This window comes from Nannospalax galili, unplaced genomic scaffold (genome assembly GCF_000622305.1).
Source record: "Nannospalax galili isolate Female #2095 unplaced genomic scaffold, S.galili_v1.0 scaffold227, whole genome shotgun sequence".
NCBI lineage: Eukaryota > Metazoa > Chordata > Mammalia > Rodentia > Spalacidae > Nannospalax > Nannospalax galili.
The window spans coordinates 11013058-11034463 of NW_008360303.1; the positions used below are offsets into that span (position 1 = coordinate 11013058).

General features: G+C 44.2%; 1 protein-coding gene across 1 annotated transcript in view; it reads left to right on the forward strand.

Annotated features, from left to right (window-relative positions):
• The window catches only part of Nmnat2 (nicotinamide nucleotide adenylyltransferase 2), a 197886-nt gene extending 182030 nt beyond the window's left edge, over positions 1-15856 (forward strand). Inside the window, exons 9-11 of the mRNA XM_008824304.2 lie at positions 11770-11871; positions 12010-12077; positions 15080-15856. Coding sequence (XP_008822526.1) covers positions 11770-11871; positions 12010-12077; positions 15080-15182 — 273 coding nt within the window. The 3' untranslated portion in view covers positions 15183-15856. The remainder of the gene's footprint in view (positions 1-11769; positions 11872-12009; positions 12078-15079) is intronic.
• Positions 15857-21406: the final 5550 nt, after the last annotated feature.

Below are 21406 nucleotides of genomic sequence, written 5' to 3' on the forward strand. Positions count from 1 at the left end.
AAAGGAACTGGCAGGGTGACTTAGGTGAAGGCACTTGCTACCAAGCCTGAGTTCAATCCACTACCAAAACCACATGGTAGACGGAGAGACCCAACTCAGGCAAATTATCCTCTGGCTTCTACATGAGCAACATGATTCATGTGCATACACACACATACTAAATAACTAAATCAATCAATCAAATATAACAATAAGAAAATATATAGAAAGGGAGGCTTAAGGAGACTGGGACTTGTCTAAGACCGCATAGCTATTGAATGGCAGAGCAGGGCTTCACAAAGTCTTCAGCTCCTTCATCCAGATAAAACAGACAAGTGGAAACAATGATGGCCCTCCCTCCAAGCAGACCCAGGGGAGCCCATCAGCTGGGCCTTGAGTCATGGCCAGATGTGGGTTAAGTAGGTACAAAGAGAGAAGTTTTCACATAGGGAGGAAGCTATGAAAGATCCAGGTGTGGGAAGAAGAGTTTTGGGGGGAGGCCTGGCTGAAGTAACTGTTGTTCTTTGGAAAGGCTTTGATTTGAGGAAACAGCAGAAATCATTAAACATACTGAGCACCTGTATCTCAAGGACGTTTGCATTTTAAACAAGCAAGAGCCAACATTTAACCCAAAGGAATAAATATCTAAAGGTGTAACACAGACACCAGAAATCACCCAATGAAAGAATTGTTTTCCTTTCTTTTCATACACCTCAAAGCCTCCCATTCTGTAGGCTGCTTCTCATTGGCTATTCCTTACATGCCTCCAGCCAACCAGTCGTGGACAAACTGCTTCCTACATCCATCAGCTATGGGAAAATAACCAAAGAAAATAAACAGAGGAAGAGCCGGGGGCATTAACCACTCCAGAAGAAATCCCAGGGCCCCAGGATAAATGGAGCAAAGACAAACATGTGGTTATTCAAGCTCAGATGCCTTTTTATCAGACTGCTTAGCTCCTGCCAGGAAGCAGGAAGCCTGCCAGACTCTTCCACCCCCAGGGATTAGGTCCCCACACCATGAGACCCAAGCTGAATCCACAGGCTCAGGGGATGGACCCTCAGACCCAACAGTGCAGGATGTGAGCTGTTCTCGGTTCTTGGTTCTAGTGTGAAGGGTGCTGTCCATTGGTTTTCAAGCTTTTGACATGAGTCTAGAACTCCCCGCCTTCCCACACTCCCAGTCAAGTTGGCCACAGAGTGGGGTTGATTTCTCCTGGGAAGTCCTGCTGAAGGATCTTGCATTTATTTGCATTGAGGGCCATCCTGGAAATGCATTCCCAGCTGCCCAACTCATCAAACTAGCCCTGGCCTCGCCTTCCCTCCAGAGAAAGGCAAAGGCCAGAAGAGTGAAGAGGATTCTCTGATGAAATGCATGCAAGTTTTAGAAGTTCCTCACAGACAGAAGGTCTTTGGAGGAAGCTCTCTCCTTACATCTTTACCCACCTAGAAGTACCCTATATATGCTCTAGGGGGCGATATAGAGCAATGAATTGAGGACAGCCCATGGCAAGCAGGGACTGAAATGTGGCATTTCCAGCCAAAATGGAAGTAACTATGCAGACCAGGCTGGCCTTGAGCTCACAGAGATCCTCCTGCCTTTGCCTTCAAGGGACTGGGATTAAAGGTGTTTGCCACCACCCCTGGAGTTGAAATAAAACAAAAGGGGATGGTCTTTCACTCTCCCTGTCCTTTTTTTTTGGACAGGATCTTGCTATGTAGTTTAGGTTGGCCTCAAACTCATGAGCCTCCTGCCTCAGCCTCTGGGTGTTGGGATTACAGGCATGCACTACCATGCCTCACTGAGTTTATTTTCAAGTTGCAATATTATTAGACCTAAGAAGTAGTCACTAAAGATATGAGGCTTATTTGTGGATCTAGACATGTGAATTAATGGGAAGGGTCTTCAAAGAATGCTGGAGAGGGCTTAAATTCACATACTACCTGTGCAGTTTGGACAGGTTCCTGAATGTCATTGAAGTCACTTAACTACTGTGCGACTTAGACAAGTTCCTGAATTGGTTTTCCCATCTAAGAAATGAGAGTAGAGACACACATCTCAGAAGACAGTCATAAGGAGTCAGTATGATAATAAAGCTCCTAGATTTGTCCCTGGCACATGGCAGAGTCCTCTGTAAACATTTCTTCCTCTCCTATCTGATGGCCCCATGTGCATCCCTGACTGTCATCTTGAAAAGACACACAAGGGGGCCCAAGCCACTGATGTACTGTACTGTGAGAAAAGATCAGGTGGAGGTTCTGAGCCCTGATTCAGAGTGGCCCCACATAGAATCTTCCCAGTGAAGCCTGCCAGAGTAGTCAGTATAGCTTGGGTCCCATAGCCAATGTGGGCAAACCTTCTGATTAGAACACTCTAGTGACTTCTTTCTGCATTGAATAAAACCCATCATCATCACAATCTGGTCTTTGCTTTATTTAGTCATTTTTTTTCCAATTGCTAATAATACATTAGTCACTAGAAAATGTTATCCATCCAACATCATCTTTATCTTTCACAGTAGGAAATATAGTTGAAAATAGTCTTTGGTTTAATGTTACCCATTAGATAGTGACCTATCCAAAAGATTAAAGTAATATCTGTCTTTTCAATTGTATACCCCTAGAACCCAGGAAGGTGCCTGACTAAGGCCACACAGGGCATCCACCCACCCAAGCGTCCTTGAAAGCTAGCAGGCCAGCTTTTTCATCTCAGCCTCTTGAAGGGATGATGGTAACTCTACATTCCTTCTAAAAGCTTTGCCATCTGAGTCATGAGTGTTCTCTCTCCCAAGGCCAAGTTGCATCCTGCTTCAACATGCCTCATATCCTTCCTTCAGATTCCCCACATTTGGGGAAGCAGAGTCTCCTCCTCCAAAACTCTATCTCCTGCTAGGAAGCCTTTGACTGGAAGATAAAAAGATCAAAGCTATGCCAATGGGCAGGAAGTTGAAGCAGGAAATATTATAGATCCCCACCTCTGAGGCACTGACACAGGCCTGGGATAACTGGAGAGAGCTATTGTGATTCTGCTTACTGGAGACTGGCCACTCCAGGAGTGGGATGGGATTTAGTAATCAGGTCTGTTCGGTTGTACCTACTCTCTTGCTCTACTTCCCCACCCCCAAGGGCAAGACCAACAGAGAACTCTTCAGGTGAACAGGAGGTACTGGACCAAATGTTCAGTGCAAAGCCCAAGTATACTTAGGTTTCTGGAACCACATGTAGCCAGATATATGTCTTAACCATTCCTCACCATGCAGGGGAATGTCCTCTCTCTCCCTGGACTCTCCAGAGGTCATAAGATGCCTGTCCTACAGGTATCTCACTTTGACCTCATCCCACACCAGACCAGAATGTTAGCAGCCTAGGCAGCTGCCCCTGTGATTTAAAGCAACAACTCCTCAAGGCAGGTGTACATAAGAAAGATTAGACTTGGTTTATTGTTGTTGTTTGTGTGTGTGTGTATGATGGAGTTGGAAGTGGGCCCAAGTGTACCACGGCATGCTGTGGAAGTCAGAGGACAACTTTTGGGAGTCCGTTCTCTCCTTCCACTGAGGATTTTGGGGGTTAAACGCAGGTCATCAGGTTTGCACAGCAAAGTTCTTTGACTCCCTGAACCATCTCCTTTGGCCCTAGGATTGATTTTGATGCGTGCTTTATCAATACTCCTGTGGCAAGGTCTGGGGAAATCTGTTTTGTTGTTTGTACATTTTTTTTTACAAATAAGACTTTTTGTCATAATTTTATTGTTGTTGAGATAGGGTCTCACTCTGTAGCACTGGCTAGCTTGGAACTCACTATGTAGAGCAAGCTAGCCTCAAACTCACAGAGATCTGCCTGCCTTTGCCTCCGGAGTGCTGGGATTAAAAGCGGGGGGGTCACCACGCCCAACTTTTTGGTCATGATTTAAAATCTGAATTCTAAACAGATGCTTGGGCTACTGACTCAGCTTGCTGAACTTTGGCACCTGTCTCAATCCAGTATCTTTCCCAGGACTGATATTTGAAGCTCCATCAGTTTTCCAATTCAAGCATGACTTCTTTAGCATTTTACTTGCCTAACAAAGGAACCATGTAGAGATCTGAGGGTTAGTAGATTAGAAAGACTTTCCTTTGTCTTTGCCAGTGTGTGCAATCAGTTTTTGCCTACTTTTTGTCCTTCCTTCCTTCCTTCCTTCCTTCCTTCCTTCCTTCCTTCCTTCCTTCCTTCCTTGCTTCTTTTTTTTTTTGTGACAGGGTGTCACTATGTAGCCCTGACACTATGTAGACCAGGCTGACCAGGAACTCACAGATGTCTACCTGCTTCTGTCTCATGAATGGGCATGTGCCACTACACTGTACATTTTAAAATGTGTATAAGTGTATTGCCTTCATGTAAGTACACCTGTGTTGTGCAAAGCCTGTGGAAACCAGAAAAGGGTGTCGGATTCCCTGGAACTGGAGATACTGGTAGATGTTAGCCACCCTGTGGCTGCTGGGAATTGAACCTGGATCCTCTGAGAGAGTAGCCAGTGCTCTTAACTGCTGAGCCGTCTCTCCAGCCTCCACACTGGTCTTTTTGACCACTTAAGTGTGCATCCCCTACATTTGTCTGCATCCCTCTAGTCATAATTTTCATCACCTTCTAGATCTGGTAGACCTGTTGGTGCCCAGCATAAGAGAGGCTTTCTGTATCTGATTGTTGCATTTTAAAATCAAACCAGCACAGAATGGAGGAAGCAAGTGACCATCATAGAATTGACATCAACATGGGTCTGCTCGACCCCCACCCCCATCATGTAGTACATTTTAGCTCCAGGAAGATCCTGGTCATGGAAGACAGCTAGTTTTTGCTGTAACCATCATCAATAATTAGCTATAATTTTCTAAATATGACTTCATCCTTCTGCTGATCAGCAAGGCTCACTTTCCACACACAACCCTTGAAACCATGAGATGCCACTGTGGTTCTTGAGTCCTTAGGCCTAGTGTTTTTCCAATAGTTCTACTGAGCATCACTGTTGCTTTCACGTCATATGGCTCTTTCTTAGGAAATGGGCTCTGTATTTTCTTCCTGACTCTCCATCTTCTGTCTTGTGTGAGGCTCTTGTTCTGTGGTACTGCTTAGAGATCCAAGAAGGCTAAGAGGCAGCTCTCTCAATTTAGACTTGTAGCACAGGTGTACAAAAGAGATGCAAGCTTACTTATTTATTTCTACTTGTTTTTTTATTAATGAGATAGGGTCTCACATACCCCAGGCTGGCCTCAAGTCACTATGTAGCCAAGAATGACCTTAAGCTTCTAATCCCTGTTTGCACCTCTCATGTGTTGGGATTATAGGTATGCACCACCATACCTGGTTTATGCAATGTTAAGGATTGAACCCATGGCTTCATGAATGCCTGGCAAACACTCTATCGATCGAGCTATATCCCTATATATCCCCATAATGGGGAAGATCTCACCCAGGAATGACAACCTAGATATTGAAAATAGATTGGAAAAGGCAAGCAAATAATGAGGAGACTGCAACATTCTAAGTGACAAGTAGCGGAGAAGGAATATCTCACCACTGCAAACTTGGTGGTTAGAAGCATTGAATGTTTATTCTCTTACAGTTCCGGAAGCCAGGAGTAGGAAATGGGTTTCACTGGGCCATAGCTTAGTTCTGGCAGGGCCATCCTCCCAGAGGCCCTAGGGATGGCTGGCCTGACTTTTCCAGTCAGGGAGCTGCATGTGCTGTGTTCCTAGCTCCCAGCCTCCTTCTCCCTCTTCAGATCTCTCTCTGCTCTGACTTTATTTCATCTTCTCTTATATCTAGTTCCTCTCTGCCTCCCGGTTAGAGGGACCCTTGTTCCTGAAGTTAGGGCCATCCAGATAATGCAGGGTAATCTCAAGATTAGTTACTCTTAGTTGAATCACATCTGCAAGCTCTCTTTTTATTTTTATTTTATTTTTAAAATATATTTTATTAATTATAGTTATTTTATGTGCCTGCATGTAAGTGCATTCGTGTCATGCAATGTACCTGCAAGTCAGAAGAAGGCATTGGATCCCCTGGAACTGGAGTTATAGATGGTTGTTAGCCACCATGTGGGTGCTGGAAACTGAACCCGGGTCCTCTGCAAGAGCAGCTAGTGCTCTTAACCACTGAGCCATCCCTCCAGCCCCCAAGCTCTCTTTTAAAATATAAGGTAACAGTCACAAGTTTCAGGGATTTGGGCCTGGGTATCTTTGGAGGTCATTATTTATCCTACCAGAGGAGAACGACCCAGGCATAACTGAGTAAGAAGCAGAATCACATGTTTGTTTTGTTTTGTTGTTTTGAGACAGGAACTCATGTAGTCCAGGCTGGCCTTGAACTATTGATCCTCTTGCCTCCACACCGCCCCCACCCCACCAGTGCGGTATTACAGGCATGCACCAGTACACCTGGCTCATACGTTTGTTTTGAAGGCAGAATTCATTGGATTATATTATGAGCTGAATAGAAGACAGGAGAGAAAGAGAGCAAAGAAGGAATATGCCAACTTTTGCTGTGCACAATTATAAGGAATGAAAAAGACCATAGGAAAAAGGTTTCTTTGGAGGAGAGGAACTCTATTTATGACAGCAGGTCCAGCGTTAAGTTGGAAATAAACCCTAAGCCAGAAATACTGATTTGTGAGCTTTTAGTGTGTCTTTAAATTAGCTTTGAAATGGAATGAAATAATTAAGTATATGAATATAGACAGGAAAGAAGTCCAAGGACAGAGAGGCCTAGTAGAGGCCAGTGTGTTGAGGTCAGAAAGAGGAGAAAGTATTTGCACAGAGACTGAAGAAAGGCATTGGTAAAGGAAGGGGGACAACCAGGAGAGGTGCGACCTGGAGCCTGAACTAGAGAAGTGAGACCGGGCTAGACAACTAAACCCCTGAGGGTCTGATGGCACGCTTCCCATACCTCCTCCCACCCACACCGTCTCTGGCAGGAAAATGAAGCCCATGCCCTAGAATCTGGCCCAAAGGCACAGAGAGGGTTTTCTGTGTCTGGCCTGAAGTCAGTTAGAGATGCTGTTGTATCTATGGGTCAGCTGGGCCCTATCTCTGTCCCTGGTCTTTGATTCCCAGAGGGCAAGTCTATCACCCATTATTAGAAAAGAGAAATATCTCCAGCAGCAAGGTCTCTATCTGCCTGCCACCCACCAAGCCGGTTATTGACTGGGTGTCAGATCATTGGGTCCTGAGTGGATAGCAGCAGCTGTGCCCAGAGTGATTCCCTGTGAGCACCACCTGCCATTCTGAGCCACTAGAACATAGCTCTGAACTGCACCCTTATTACCCAGATCATGGAGAGCACACATATCAAATGTGCCTCTCGGGCTCTTCAAGTCTGGTGGAAGGCAGACCCACTGTTTTACTCACCAGATTTTCCAGAAGCATCTCAGAAGCAAGCAGTTTAGGGATTTCCATGTTCATCCACTTCCATAGATTCTCTTTCTCCTTTCTCCTCCCCTCCTCCTTTCTCTTTTCTGTCTTTGCTCTGCCAGTTTTTCCTGAGTCTCAGTTCTGGAGATGACTGGCTCATATTGGAATCACCTGGAGAATTTTTAATACTGATGTCTGGGTCCTGTTCTGAGAGATTCTGGTTTCATTGGTCTTTGGTGTGAGATACACATTGAGACTTTTTAAGTTCCTTTGGTAGTTCCTTTTTTGCTAATTTAAAAATTACATTTATGTACTTATTTATTTTGTATGTATCTTTGTGTATGTGTGTGCACCCACACATGCATGTGCCATGGCACACATGGGGAGGTCAGAGGACAACTTGTAGGAGTCAGTTGTTTCCTTCTTGCATGTGGGTCCAGGGATCACACTCAGTCAGGTTTGGTGGCAAATGACTTTACCTGCTAAACCACCTCACTAGCCCTTCTCAGGTAATTTCTGATGTGTAGCCAGATTTCAGAATCAGTTACTGAGTGGTGATCCCAGTGTAGTACTTTAAACACTATGACAAGAGGAGCCGGGTCTGCTCCAGCTCTCTGCCTTGCCTCTCTGGAATATTTCCTGGTCTATAGGAAAAAGCACTTGATGCTGATTTACCTGATCTGAGCTCCCCTAAATGCCTCTGCTCTATGATGCTCTGTATCCAAATGATGTGACCCGGGGGTGCTGATATTCTATGTCTAGCTTGTAACTTCTCACCTCCTAGGACACTAAAGCCACCCTTTTATTTCAACATCAGAGTTCCCGTTGTAATTCTAGGTCTAGTTATTAAGCAATAGAAAAGCAGAGTAAAGGTGGGTGGAAATAGCCAAGGATGTGCACACTTACTTATGTGCACATGTGCATGCGTGCGCACGCACACACACACACACACACACACACACACACACACACACAATGTCTGGAATCAGGGTCATACCCAGATCACCCATAGCTTCCCAAATCACAAAGTAGAGATTTACAAGAAAAGGACCCAGTGGGTGAAATCTCATGAACTCAAGGAACATAGCATAGGCATCGCAGGTATTGAGGCTCCTACTGAGGGCAAGTGAGACATCATCACTTTCAGGTTTTACTGCAATTATGCACAATAAAGCAGGCTTATAATGGAATTCTATTGGTGTGAAATTTTCTAGCACAGAAGAATGGACCATAGTGCTCCATAGTGTCTGTTTTTGTGACATTTATTTGAATAATTATGGAGTCCTTTACCCCTAAAGCAGAGCTTGCTTAATGAGCTAAACTGCTTAGAAGCAACATCCTTCTTCCTCTGCTGGGATCCATAATTGGCAAGGTCTAAACAGTAATATGCCCAGGCTGATCCAAGCCTACTAAATGCCATAAATTCCAACCTCCTTGAAAAGAAGTATCAGCACAAATTTCTAGGTGGCAGCTTGGTAATATGTCTCAAGAGCTTGAAATATATCCAGTTCATATCTTTTTATCCAATTATGTTACTTCTTATCCTAAGGAAATAATTAGAGATGTGGTAAAAGATTTATATATAAAGATACTCATCAAAGTGTTTAATATGGTTGCAAAAAATAACAGGTAGCTGTATGATTTCCATACAATAGGACTAACTGAATGTACTGTGGTACAGCTGACAATGACATACATAAAAGGGCCCAGCATAGTGGCGCAAGCTTTTAATCTCAGCACTCAGGATGCAGAGACAAACAGATCTCTGTGAGTTGTTCCAGGCCAGCCTGGTTTACACAGTGAGTTACAAAGCTGGGCAGGGCTACATAGTGAGACCCTGTCTCAGAAAAATGAAAACAAAAGGGCTAAAGAGATGGCTCAGTGGTTGAGAGTACTGACTGCTCTTGCAGAGGACCCAGGTTCGACTCCCAGCATCTGCATGATAGCTAACAACTGTCCATAACTCTAGTTCCAGGAGAGCCAATGCCTTTTTCTGACCTCCACAGGCATTGCACAACGTGGGTGCACTTACATACATGCAGGCAATACACTCATACACATAAAATGAAAAAAATAATAAAATACTTTTTTTCTAAAAAAGATGGGCTGGAGAGATGGCTCAGCAGTTAAGAACACTGGTTGTTCTTGCAGAGGACCCGGGTTCAAATCCCAGCACCCACGTGGCAGCTAACAACTGTCTGTAACTCCAGTTCCAGGGGATCCGACAGCCTCTTCTGTCCTCCAGGCATTGCATGACACAGGTGCACTTACCTACATGCAGGCAATACACTCATACACATAAAATAAAAATAATAAAACATTTAAAAAAGAAATACAGGGGCTGGAGAGATGGCTCAGCAGTTAAGAACACTCACTGTTCTTGCAGAAGACCCAGGTTTGAAACCCAGCACCCACATGGCAGCTAACAACTGTCCATAACTACAGTTCTAGGGGATCTGACAACCTCTTCTGTCCTCTGAGGGTATTGCACGACACAGATTCTCTTACATACATGCAGGCAATACGCATACACATAAAATTTAAAAAATAAATAAGGATAAAAAGTGTATAAAAGGCTGAGACCTATTTCCAAATAATTTTGACATTTATTGTTTGTTTACTTGTTTATGTGTATGCTTGTGTGTACCTGTGTGTGCATACATGTGTCTGTGTGCCTCTGTGTGTGCTCTGTATGCCTCTCTGTGTGCTTGTGTGTGCCACTGTGTGTGTGTGTGTGTGTGTGTGTGTGTATGTGCACCTCTGTATGTGCCTATATGTGCTATGGCATGGAGGTCAGAGGGCAAGTTGCAGAAGCTGGTTCTCTTCTTACACCATGTGGGTTTCAGGGACTGAATTCAGGTCATCAGGCTTGGTAGCAAGTGCCCTTACCTGATGGGCCACTGGATGTCCCTCAAATAATTTTTAATGATGTAGGACATGCTCACAATGTAATACAATAAAAATAATGCAGTTGGGGCTGGAGAGATTGCTCAGCAGTTAAGAGTGTGCACAGCTCTTACAAAGGACCTGAGTTTATTTCCCAGCACCTATACCGTACAGTCCACAACTGCCTATAACTCCAGGTTCCAGGGAGCTCCAATACCTCTGGCCTCCTCCATCACCTGCACTCACATGCACACACACACACACACACACACACACACACACACACACACACTCACACTTAAAAATAAAACAAATCGTATGAAAAGAAAAGAATTCAGGTAAAATTACTAATTACTACTTAAGCGGTTGATTTTTAAATTTTATTTTTACTTTTTGCAATGCTTGGGATTGAACCCAGGGCCTCATGCTAAGGAAGCACTCTACCATTGAGTTACATCCTCTGCCCTACTTTTGTGGTGCAACAGTAATGTGGATATGCACACCCACTCACAGAGAGGAAAATACTGGAGTAAGCTGAAGTGCTAGCTACAGTTACCTGGATTGTATGGTTGGGACTGATTTCTATCTTTTTCTGGATTTCCTATGCTTGTATTATATCTGTAACCAGAAGTGGAAGCTAAAGAGCCAGCTTGGTAGGGATAATCTCAGCACTCAGGAGGCTGAGACAGGTAGATGGTGAGTTTGAAGATAGCCTAGGCCATGTAGCCAGATCATCTCTCAATGCCCCAAAAGATCTAGTTTTGTTTTGTTTTTAAAGTTTTGTTTTTCACTAAGGAATGAAACTTCCATCAGAGGCTGATCTCAGAGGTGCCCGCCCCCTCCGCCCCTGCCTATGAATTAATCATTGCCCCTCATCACTGCCTGTGCACACAGGATATATTCTGAGCACTCCTCAAACTTCCATCAGAGGCTGATCTCAGAGGTGCCCGCCCCCTCCGCCCCCGCCTATGAATTAATCATTGCCCCTCATCACTGCCTGTGCACACAGGATATATTCTGAGCACTCCTCTGCTGTGGTTGCCCGGAGTCTCACAGCAACTCTCCGGTGTGTGAGTCACGTGAAAGAGGGGAGCATGCCAGCCTCTCTGATGTCCAGCTGAAGGCTGAAGTGTATTTGATGGACAGTGGGATCAGTTTCACCCGTGAGGGTATTTACTGGGTAAGAAGTATATATCATCCACACTATTCTGCAACACTGTGAACTCAAACGAGAGCCTCGAGGATTACAATGGTCTTGTCCAGGCATGCAAAAGTATGTTCATTCATTCTAGAAGGAATTACCTAGCATCTTTGTGTACCAGGCAAAGTTCCCACTCATTCTACTAACACTATTATTATCTGTAGTTACTTAAAGTTGCTGACTGATGGGGCCGAGAAGGTCAGTTAGAAACTAAAGTTTCAAGTTCCACATGGAAGAATGGGATTAGCTCTACTCTGTTGAGTGTTATTTGGGGTAACAGATTTCACCAAAGGTGTCTCGCCCTCTCCCTCCCTCGGTTCAGATGGAAGTGATTGTTGGGGACTTTGGAATCGTGGTGGTACCCCGGGATGCAGCTGACACAGACCGAATCATGAATCACTCCTCCATACTCCGCAAATACAAGGTGAATCCTCCAGCACCCTGCTGGTGTATCTCTGTGATGTGCTCTTTCTCTGAAAGTTCTGGGGTACTGGAAGGGTGAGGGAGCAAAAGTAGCTCAATGCGAGGGATTGGTGACTTGTTCTTTTTGCTCTATTTCCAGAACAACATCATGGTGGTGAAGGATGACGTCAACCATCCCATGTCTGTAGTCAGCTCCACCAAGAGCAGGTAAGTTTGACAAGCAGTTTGACTCTGGTCAGACTGCCTTCTAAATATCCATAGCTTTCCTCAGTCAAATGCAACCCTTATGTTCAGGTGAACACTTGCCGTCCCAGCATTCAGCTCTTCTTAGACTTCATTTTTTAAAATCTCTAACCATTTACTTTTAAATGAGGGAAACTCTTAGTTTGAGGTGCTTATAAAGTCGTGTATAAGTAAGGGTGTAAGCCAGGCTGCCATTACAAAAATACCTCAATATTCAGAGTTTCAAATAAAGTAGATGTATAGTTCTCACTTACAGAAGTCTAAAGGAATTGAATCTGGTCTCTTCAATCTGAAACTTCCAATGCTGGGTCCACAGCTACAGCCAGGATTGTCCTCAGCCACTGGGAAAGAGCAAGGTGAAGCCCAGAGCTCAAAGCTTTGTATTTAAGAAGGTGACCCACACCCAGGCATGCATGGTATTGCTGGGTCCACAGCTACAGCCAGGATTGTCCTCAGCCACCGGGAAAGAGCAAGGTGAAGCCCAGTGCTCAAAGCTTTGTATTTAAGAAGGTGACCCACACCCAGGCATGCATGGTAGTATGAACACTCAGGAAGCTGGGGAGAGAGTATAAAAAAATCCACGTTATCTTGGGCTATGAGGCAAGATCCTATCTCAAAAATAAATGAATGGGGCTGGAGACATAGGTCAGCAGTTAAGAGCACTGGCTGCTAGGATTTGGTTCCCAGTACCCACAGGGTGGCTAACAACCATCTTTAACTCCAGTTCCAGAGGATCAACACCCTCTTCTGACTTCTCTGGGCACTGTATGCACATGATACACTTATGTAAACGCAGACAAAACATTCATAAGCATAAAATTAAAAACAGATAAATGAAAACTTAAAAATAAATGAATAAAAAAAGCAATGAAGTGACCCAGAGTTGTGCACCCCATTTCCTTTGTTATTCTACTGGCTCAGATGGAGGGAGGCTGGGAAGTGTAGTTTACTGCTCAGCAGCCATATGTCCAGATAAAGCGCAAAAGGAAAGAATGAATACTAGGAACTGGTTAACAGTTTACTTCACGATCTCCAGGGGAAAATGTTCTGTGAAGTAGTGAGCTATGTGGGATCTAGAGGTCTGGAAGTGTAAAACGGAGAGCTATGTACGGGCAGACATGTCAGGTAAAATGAGACAGCCATCCCTGGAACCCACACAGTGGAAGGAGAGAGCCGAGTCCTGAAATTGGCTTCTGACCTACATACTTGTGTCATGGGATGCACACATGTGTACACACACATTAACTAATTAAAAATTTAAAATTCTGAATCCAAATTAGCTCACAGACTGTCCAGCAACCGAGAGAAAGCAGCATAGGGAACACTGCAAGCTTACTAGGAGGTGGCAGAGGAGCAGTCAGAAGTTTCCGTGAGGGATGGTCCAGTGGCCAAAGAGGAAGAGAGCTGAGCATTGCCAGCTGGCTGCATATTTCAGAGAAGTCAAATGAACCCAGTGTTTAAATTGCTGGCCTGCTTCCCTTGGAAGACAATTATGGAGATATCACAAGAGTAACAGCCACTGGGAGGGGAAGGCAGAATTCAAGGACAGAGAAATGAGGACGGGAGGGCTGTGATGCCAACATGGTTGCACTTAGACTCCTGGGGAAGTTACTTGATATGGGCCATACCAATTTCTGTGCCCCATTCCATCCCACTGGATCACCGTTTGTTGGGGTTGGGCTAAGAATCTGCTTCTCAGCTGAGTCTGATGACGTTGGAACTGGCATTTAGAGACTGCTTTTCAAAAAGCTTCTCTGTGTGGGGAGCCCCCTAAGGACCCGCCTTGTCAGGTAAGGGTAGTGCATGCATTGAGGGCAAAGAGCCAGTCTCCACTGCAGGGGTCAGCACCTGGCATAACCAGATGGCTGGAGGAGCATATAAATTTTCACAAATAGCTCTTCGGAGGCTAACAGTCCCCAGGCTATTATATAAGGCAAGAGCAGGAAGCAATGGGCCAGAGAAAAATTGTACAGGAATCAATTTGTTACTGGAATCTTTCATTTCTGTCTCTGTCTCTCTGTGAGCTCATAACCATAGGCTCCTGTAGGAGGGAAAAAGGGAGGTCAAGCATAGGAAGCTTCTGGGAGATCAGTTTTCATGAGACCAGCATGCAAAGAAGCCTAAAGGGGTGAGATAAGTTATCTTAAATATCCACACAAAAAGACAGGGCTGGAGAGATGGCTCGGTGGGTATGAACATATTGCCTGCATGTATGTATGTGCACCCGTGTAATACAGTGCCCACAGAGGGCATCAGAACCCTAGAACCTACAAGGCAGCTAACAACCATCCAGTTCTAGGGTTCTGATGCCCTCTGTGGGCACTGTATTACACGGGTGCACATACATACATGCAGGCAATATATTCATACACATAAAAATTTTAAAAATAAGTAAAACAAAAAGAAGAGTAGCCAACACATTAAAATATCAACCCCACATTTGGCATAATGACTCATTTAATCCTTTTAATAACTGAATGTGATTGACTTAAACATTGCTTTCATTTTACTGAAGAGAAATCTGGAGAAAGGTGTGAATTACTTGCCCAGTGGGTTGACAAGATGGCTCTTCAGGTAAAAGTGTTTACAACCAATCCTGATGACCTGAGTTTGATCCCTGGAACTGCATAGTGGAAAGGTAGAACCAACTCCCAAAACTTATTCTCTAATGTCCACATGTGTGCTGTAGCATGTGTGTATAGACACACACACACACACACGCACACACCACACACACCACACACACACACACACACAATAAATAAATGTAAAAAAAATTAAATAAGCTAAGCAGGGACAGAACCAGGATGAAGGTGTCATTAGAGTAGGGGGCAGTGTGTACCTAATATCAATACTGTTTACTCAACCCAAGCCAAGACTGGTGGGGGTGGGGGCTGGGGGCAGCCTAGCACTCTGAATGTATATGGGCACGGGTGGCCATCTGACTGCAGTTTCTTTTCATGCAGGCTGGCCCTGCAGCACGGGGATGGCCATGTTGTGGATTACCTGTCTCAGCCAGTCATCGACTACATCCTCAAGAGCCAGTTGTACATCAATGCCTCTGGCTAGCAGCCACCCACCTCTCTGCTCCACCAACACACTGGCCCCTCCAGTCTCTGTCAGACCTTGGTTTCTCTCCCGCCTCTCTGTTTTTCTGTCTTCATCTTGACTGTTCTCCCACTGGCTGACTTAACCCCCACAGTGTGGGGGACCTGCAAAGAACCATGGCATTCTCTATTCACAGTCATCTTTGGACAAACTTTCCTCTAGTCTCCGGGTTGGGGGTGGGTAAGGGAACAGGGTGGGAGTTGGGGGAAGTACAGTCCTTGGAGATGTACTGGTGTCTGTCTCCCAGCATGCTTAGAGAGGCGGCTCTGGTGCCCATCCTCCCAGCATGCTCTGGGGAGGCGGCTCTGGCTCTCGCCTTCCCAGCATGCCCTTTACCACAAAGGGCTATTTTTCTTCTTTCTTTTTTATTTATTTTCTTCTGTTCATTTATTGTAGAACTGGAGTGAAATCTGTGTGTATGTTTCTTTATGTTTATAGTTTTGATGCACCCCTGCAGTTTTATTTCCTTTCTGACAGGACACTATAGCCAGTCTCAGCACTCACAAAGCATGTGAGGGCCACACCCAGGATAGAAGGCCAGCCCAGTTCTTCAGTTCTGCTTCTCCAACAGAGAGAGAGAGAGAGAGAGAGAGAGAGAGAGAGAGAGAGAGAGAGAGAGAGAGACACAGAGAGAGAGAGAGACTGAGACAGAGAGACAGAGAGAGAGAGAGAGAGAGAGAGAAAGAAGAGAGAGAGGAAGAGAAGAGGAGAGGAGAAAGGAGGGAGAAAAGAGAGAAAGAGAGAGAAGAGAGGAGAGCAGCCTTTGGTCATAAGACTTTCTAAAACCTGGGAGACAAGCTTGGGAATAGTAAGGTTTCTCAGAATTTGAGTCTATTTCCTCAGTTTCAGAATACTGTCTTCGTGATGCTCTGTTCCCGTGGTTACACAGAGCCAGTGCATCCTTATTTTCTGGTGGCATCTATACATGCATAGTCTTAAGTGGACTGTGGCTGGTGGTCCTGTGCGGATTCCCTGCCAACCCAGGCATTTCCAAAGAGCATAAACCCTTTGAGGCCATGCTGAGACAGGGTCCTGCCCCTAAGGAGAATCATATGGACACGGCCAAGTCTTGATAATCCAGTCATTTCTTTTTTTAAATGTTAGGAATTCACTCGACCCTAGAGATTCTTTGCTAATTGGGATTATTTATTGCCCATTGACTAGGAACTGTCCCTGTGAGAACTTACTGGTCCAGGATGACCAGGGAGAATGCGATCTGTTACCCTGAGGGGAATGCATGATCCTCACCCACTCCAGTGAGGTTACTCAGCTGTGCCCAAAGCCCTTTCCTTCTTGGGCAAAGAGTTGACTTTGTTTCTGAGCTGACCCTACATCCTGCAGAGAAGCAGCCACAGAAGCAGCCCGAAGAAGTCAAAGAAGTCTTCCCAACAAAACAGTGGGTTTCCAAAAGAGTTGTCACAGACATTTCTCCCTAATGTCCTGTCCTCCTCTCTACCTCTGGAGACAGTTTGGACCTGCCTGTCCTGCTTGGAGAGCTAGTAGGAAATGATTCTTGTATTTCATGTCCTCATCCAGCCTGTGTATCTTGAGTTTTTGGTTGTTCATGAGGAATGGCCCCTTTTAACTTCTAACATGAACTAGGCCGTGGTGGGACTGAAGCCAGGGACGGGATGATGCTCTTCACTACATGTTTCGCCTTCCGTTGTTTCCGGGAAAAGGAAGTGGATTCAACAGAAGAGCATGGTCAAGCAGCCCTAGAGCTGTGATACTCCTCTGAGATTATAGAGCTGATCTCTAGAGAAAGGAGGGAAGATCCTTTTCTTATGTCCCAGTGTTGGCTGAGATTCATGGAAAAATAGTCTTCAGAACTCAGGTGCTCTGAGGCTCTCCTTTGAAAGGAGCAGAGACCCATGAATTCAGTACCTGGTCCAGGATCACCTAGCATGTGGAGAATGTGATGCGAGGATGTTGTTTCCTTGAAACAAAAGAAAACAGGGAGCTGGATTTCCTTGGGGAAACCTGACATTTTGAAGGCTCTAGCGTTGACCAGGATCCAGACCTGAAAAAGATTATATTTCTTTTGTTCCTTTGGTTCGCTCTGTTCCTACAGTAGGTTCTAGGTCAAACCTCATTTAATCCACAACCTATGAGAAGGAACCAGGCTAGCCCTGTACCCTCAGTGGGCACAGAAGGCAGGTGGGGCCAGGGAAGGAAAGGGAGCTGAGCTAAGGGAAAGAACAGGTGTGGAAGAAGTGGATTTTAGGAAGCAATGGGACACTCTGTATCTTGGTGCAGTATGTTTAGAACAGCTTACCTTTGCCAGGAATTGTGGTGCACGCCTTTAGTCCCAGCACTGAGGAGGCAGAGGCAGTCAGAACTCTGTAAGTTTGAGGCCAGCCTGGTCTACATGGTCTACATAGTGAGTTCCAGGCCAGTTGGGGCTACAGGGAGACCCTGTCTCAAAAAGCCAAAAAAAAAAAAAAAAGACTTATCTTTGACAAAGAGAACATGAATCTCCCCCTGGGTGGAATTTTCCATTTGCTATCCTGCCTTTTTCTTCTTTTTCTAGATAGAGCCAGATTAGAGCACTTCTCCCAGTCTAGAACAGGACACTGTGACTGTGATCGGCCTCAGCTAATACCAGAAAGATGGACCAGAGAGTTCTAAGTGGTACTTCTAGTGTCATCAGGGTAACTTCCAGGCTCTGTTGCCCTTTGGGGACCTGCTACTTCCTATGAAGGCCACCCCACTACCAGCATGGCACAGACATGGTGAGAAAGGCACAGATTGTAATGATCATGTCATGAGGGATCTGGACCCTGTTTCCCACTGTCAATAAAGTCCCTGCCATTTTTCTGAAACTGGCTGATAGAAGAGCAGACAAGAGGGAAACTGTATAAATGACTCTCTCCTCAAGATATGGTCCTCGGAGAGCTCTGGGTTGCTTCCAGATCTGTCACACACAACCCAATGCCAGGCAGCCCGTGGCTTTCATTATCCTTTGAGTGCAAAGAAAGTCTATTCAAATAAGTAGGAAGTAAGACTTGATAAACTGCAGCAAAAGGCAGAGAATTACAAGGAGCTTAAGCCTACTCTCCCAAACTGAAATTCACGCACACAGACACACAGACAGACACACATACACACTTTTAGGGGACTAAGAGAAAGAAGCATCTCAGTGTATTTTCATCAAAAAAGTAGTGCAAAGCCAGGCATGTTGGCACATGCCTGTGATCCAAGCACTAAGAGGTGGAGATAGGAAGATCAGGAGTTCAAGGCCGGCCTGGGTACATGAGACTGTCTCAAAACAAAAACAGTAACGCAAAAATAAAACAATATGTAGAGCTCAGGATTTCTCCCAAGGTTATAGCAGGAGAGCCAGCAGGTGAGATGGGAAGGACGGAACAGGGACTAATTTTGTAGCTCAGATGGTCAAGTCTCTTAGAAATAGTGTGTAGTAGTGAGGATCGGTGCCCTCTGTCACATTCATCCAGCCTGTACCTTCCTGTAGCTGACCAGTAAATTCAACTCCTCATGTGGTTTCTTTGTAGTGTGTATTTGGAGTATCCTAATAGCCTGTTTCAGTTAGTTAGGAATGAGTTATGGCTCTTTCCTTCCACCTCAGTTGAGTCCCAGGACCCAGAGCTCAGCTTGATCCTCATGGGGTTGGTATTGGGAAGAAGATTTTTTAAAAAAATCTCTTAGATCTCTTTTTGGTCATATCATCTGACGACTTAAGAATAAGATTTGCTTTATGGAAATCAACTCATTAATAAAAAGTGCATTCAAGTTGCAATACCATTTCACAGTGAAATATTTTGAGTAAAATTTTGTTGCTAGAATAGTCATGGACAAGAGTTTTATCAGCAAAATGTTTCGATTATGTTAATAAATCAGACAATGCTACTAGAGTCTTGTGTCTTTGTCTGGAAACTTCTCTGAGTTGCTCTGAGACGTAATCACTTTTGATTCTCAGTGTTACTTGGTGGGAGATAACAGATATAAAAGGTATTTAGGGAGCTGGATTGATGGCTCCGGAGTTAAGAGCACTGGCTGCTCTTGCAGAAGATCTGAGTTTGGTTCCCAGAACCCACACAGAGGTTAACAATTGTGTGTAACTCTGGTTCAGGGAATCTGACACCCTCTTCTGGCCTCTGTGGGCACTGCATGCATGCAATACACTTACATACATGCAGGCAAAGCACACACATAAAATTTAAAAACAAATTTGAATATACTTAGAGTAGGAGCTGTTCTGCCTAGTTGAGCTGATGTCACAAGTGTGACATAGAAGTATATACAATCAGGGCTAGTGAGATGGCTCAGTGGGTAAAGATGCTGTCTGCCAACCCTGACAACCCAAGTTTGATCCCTGGAACTCCCACAGTGGATGAGAGAACCAGCTCCTGCCAGCTGTCCTTGAGGAGCATGCAAGCACCCCTGCCAATAAATAAATAAGTAAATGTTTTAAAAAGTGTATACAGCCAGGTATCGTGGCAAAGCCTGTAGTCCCAACACTCGAGACTTGAACGGCTGTTGTAAGAATTCCAAATTGAGGCTAGCCTGGGCTACATAGTGAGCACTTGTCTCAAAAATCCATATGTGCTTACATATATACATATATATACACACACATATCTCCAAGGATATATATATATATATATATATATATACACACATTATCTCCTTATCCATATATATATATGGAATTGTGCCTGTTTTCCCAGTTTAAGAAAATTAAAACTTAGACCCAGATCAGCCCTCACAGTCTGTGCTCTTGGTTAACTCCAGTTCTTTTTGGTGTTGTTTGCTTGTTTTTTCAGACGTGGTCTCATGTAGTCCAGGCTGGTCTCCAACTTGATATGTTGCTTGAAATGGCCTTGAATTTCTGATCTTTCTGTGTTTACCCACCAAATACTGGGTTTCCAGGCAGTGTGCCATCATGACTGGCAATTTTGGCTCTTGAATGAAATTAGTATTTTAATTGGTACTTTATGAAGTAAAAATATATTTGTGAAAATTAAACCCTTATTGAACTTTTTGGCATGAAAGATCTAACTAAGACAGAAATTGTTAAGCTCACAATTTCTTCTGGCAATGTAAACAAGCAAAAATTAATGACTTGCTAATTGTTCACTCCTGCTGTGATCCTGGGTTCCAGTTTCCTTTTTAGCTATAACGTGTCCTGTACTGGCTGGGTGTAAATGGTTACAGTCATTAGCCAATCATCAGTTGTTATTCAGAAAGTGAAATAACCATTCCCAACTCTCACTTAAGGATTAGATACTTGTCAGATTAATTTGTGCTGTGATTATTTTCATTTTAGGATTCTTAGATTTTCTCTTCTTCTTAAAATTGACCTTAGCCAACTCTGTGTGTATCCATGTGGATTTCATGGTACATCAAAACGATGTCTGATATCACGTTGTAAATTGATTATTTGTGTTTATATTTGCTGTTTTGTTCACAAAGCTAACTGTAGCTTTCCCCCCATGTCCAGATGCGTAATGATGTGTTAAAATGGACTATAAACACTGATTTAATTTGCTAACTTATACTAACATAAAATATATATACTAAACATGAATTAACAATCATATACATTTCTTTCCTTGTGATCCATAATGAAGCTTTACATATTAGAATTTCCCAAGAAGTTCTCTGTGGCCAATAGTATAAAGCAGAGAGAAATTCTACTTTGTTTTTCAAGTGGGAAAATTAAAACACAGTAAGACTCCATAACATTCCCATGACCATGCAAAACATTAGAAGAAGACATCATAAACATATTCCTGGTCCTTGAGATTTGTTCCAAACATTGGACAGGACTGAGTATCTTTTTACCCTTTTCTCTAACTTCCTAAGAGTGCTAGAAAGAAACCACATCCTGGGATGATGTCAGAACTACATCTGCTAAGGAATTCAAGTCTATGGGAAGTTTCATTTCTACCCCTCTTCTCACCTACCATGAGCCATGGTAGATGAGGATGTGTGTCATATCCTACAAACAGCACAGTTAACCATAAAACTCTCAGAGAGCTGTAAGAAAGTTCTCACAAATATTGACAAGAGGTCAGAAAAGATGAAACCACCCTGTTGGCAGGGTCAGATCAAAACTGGCCCTAGGCTCTGAGTCGGCCACCTATTAGCTATAAGGTCTTCACCAAGTCCTCAGAAATGAGAGAGTCTTTTTTATACCAGTAGAGTTCCAATGGTCATTTTTC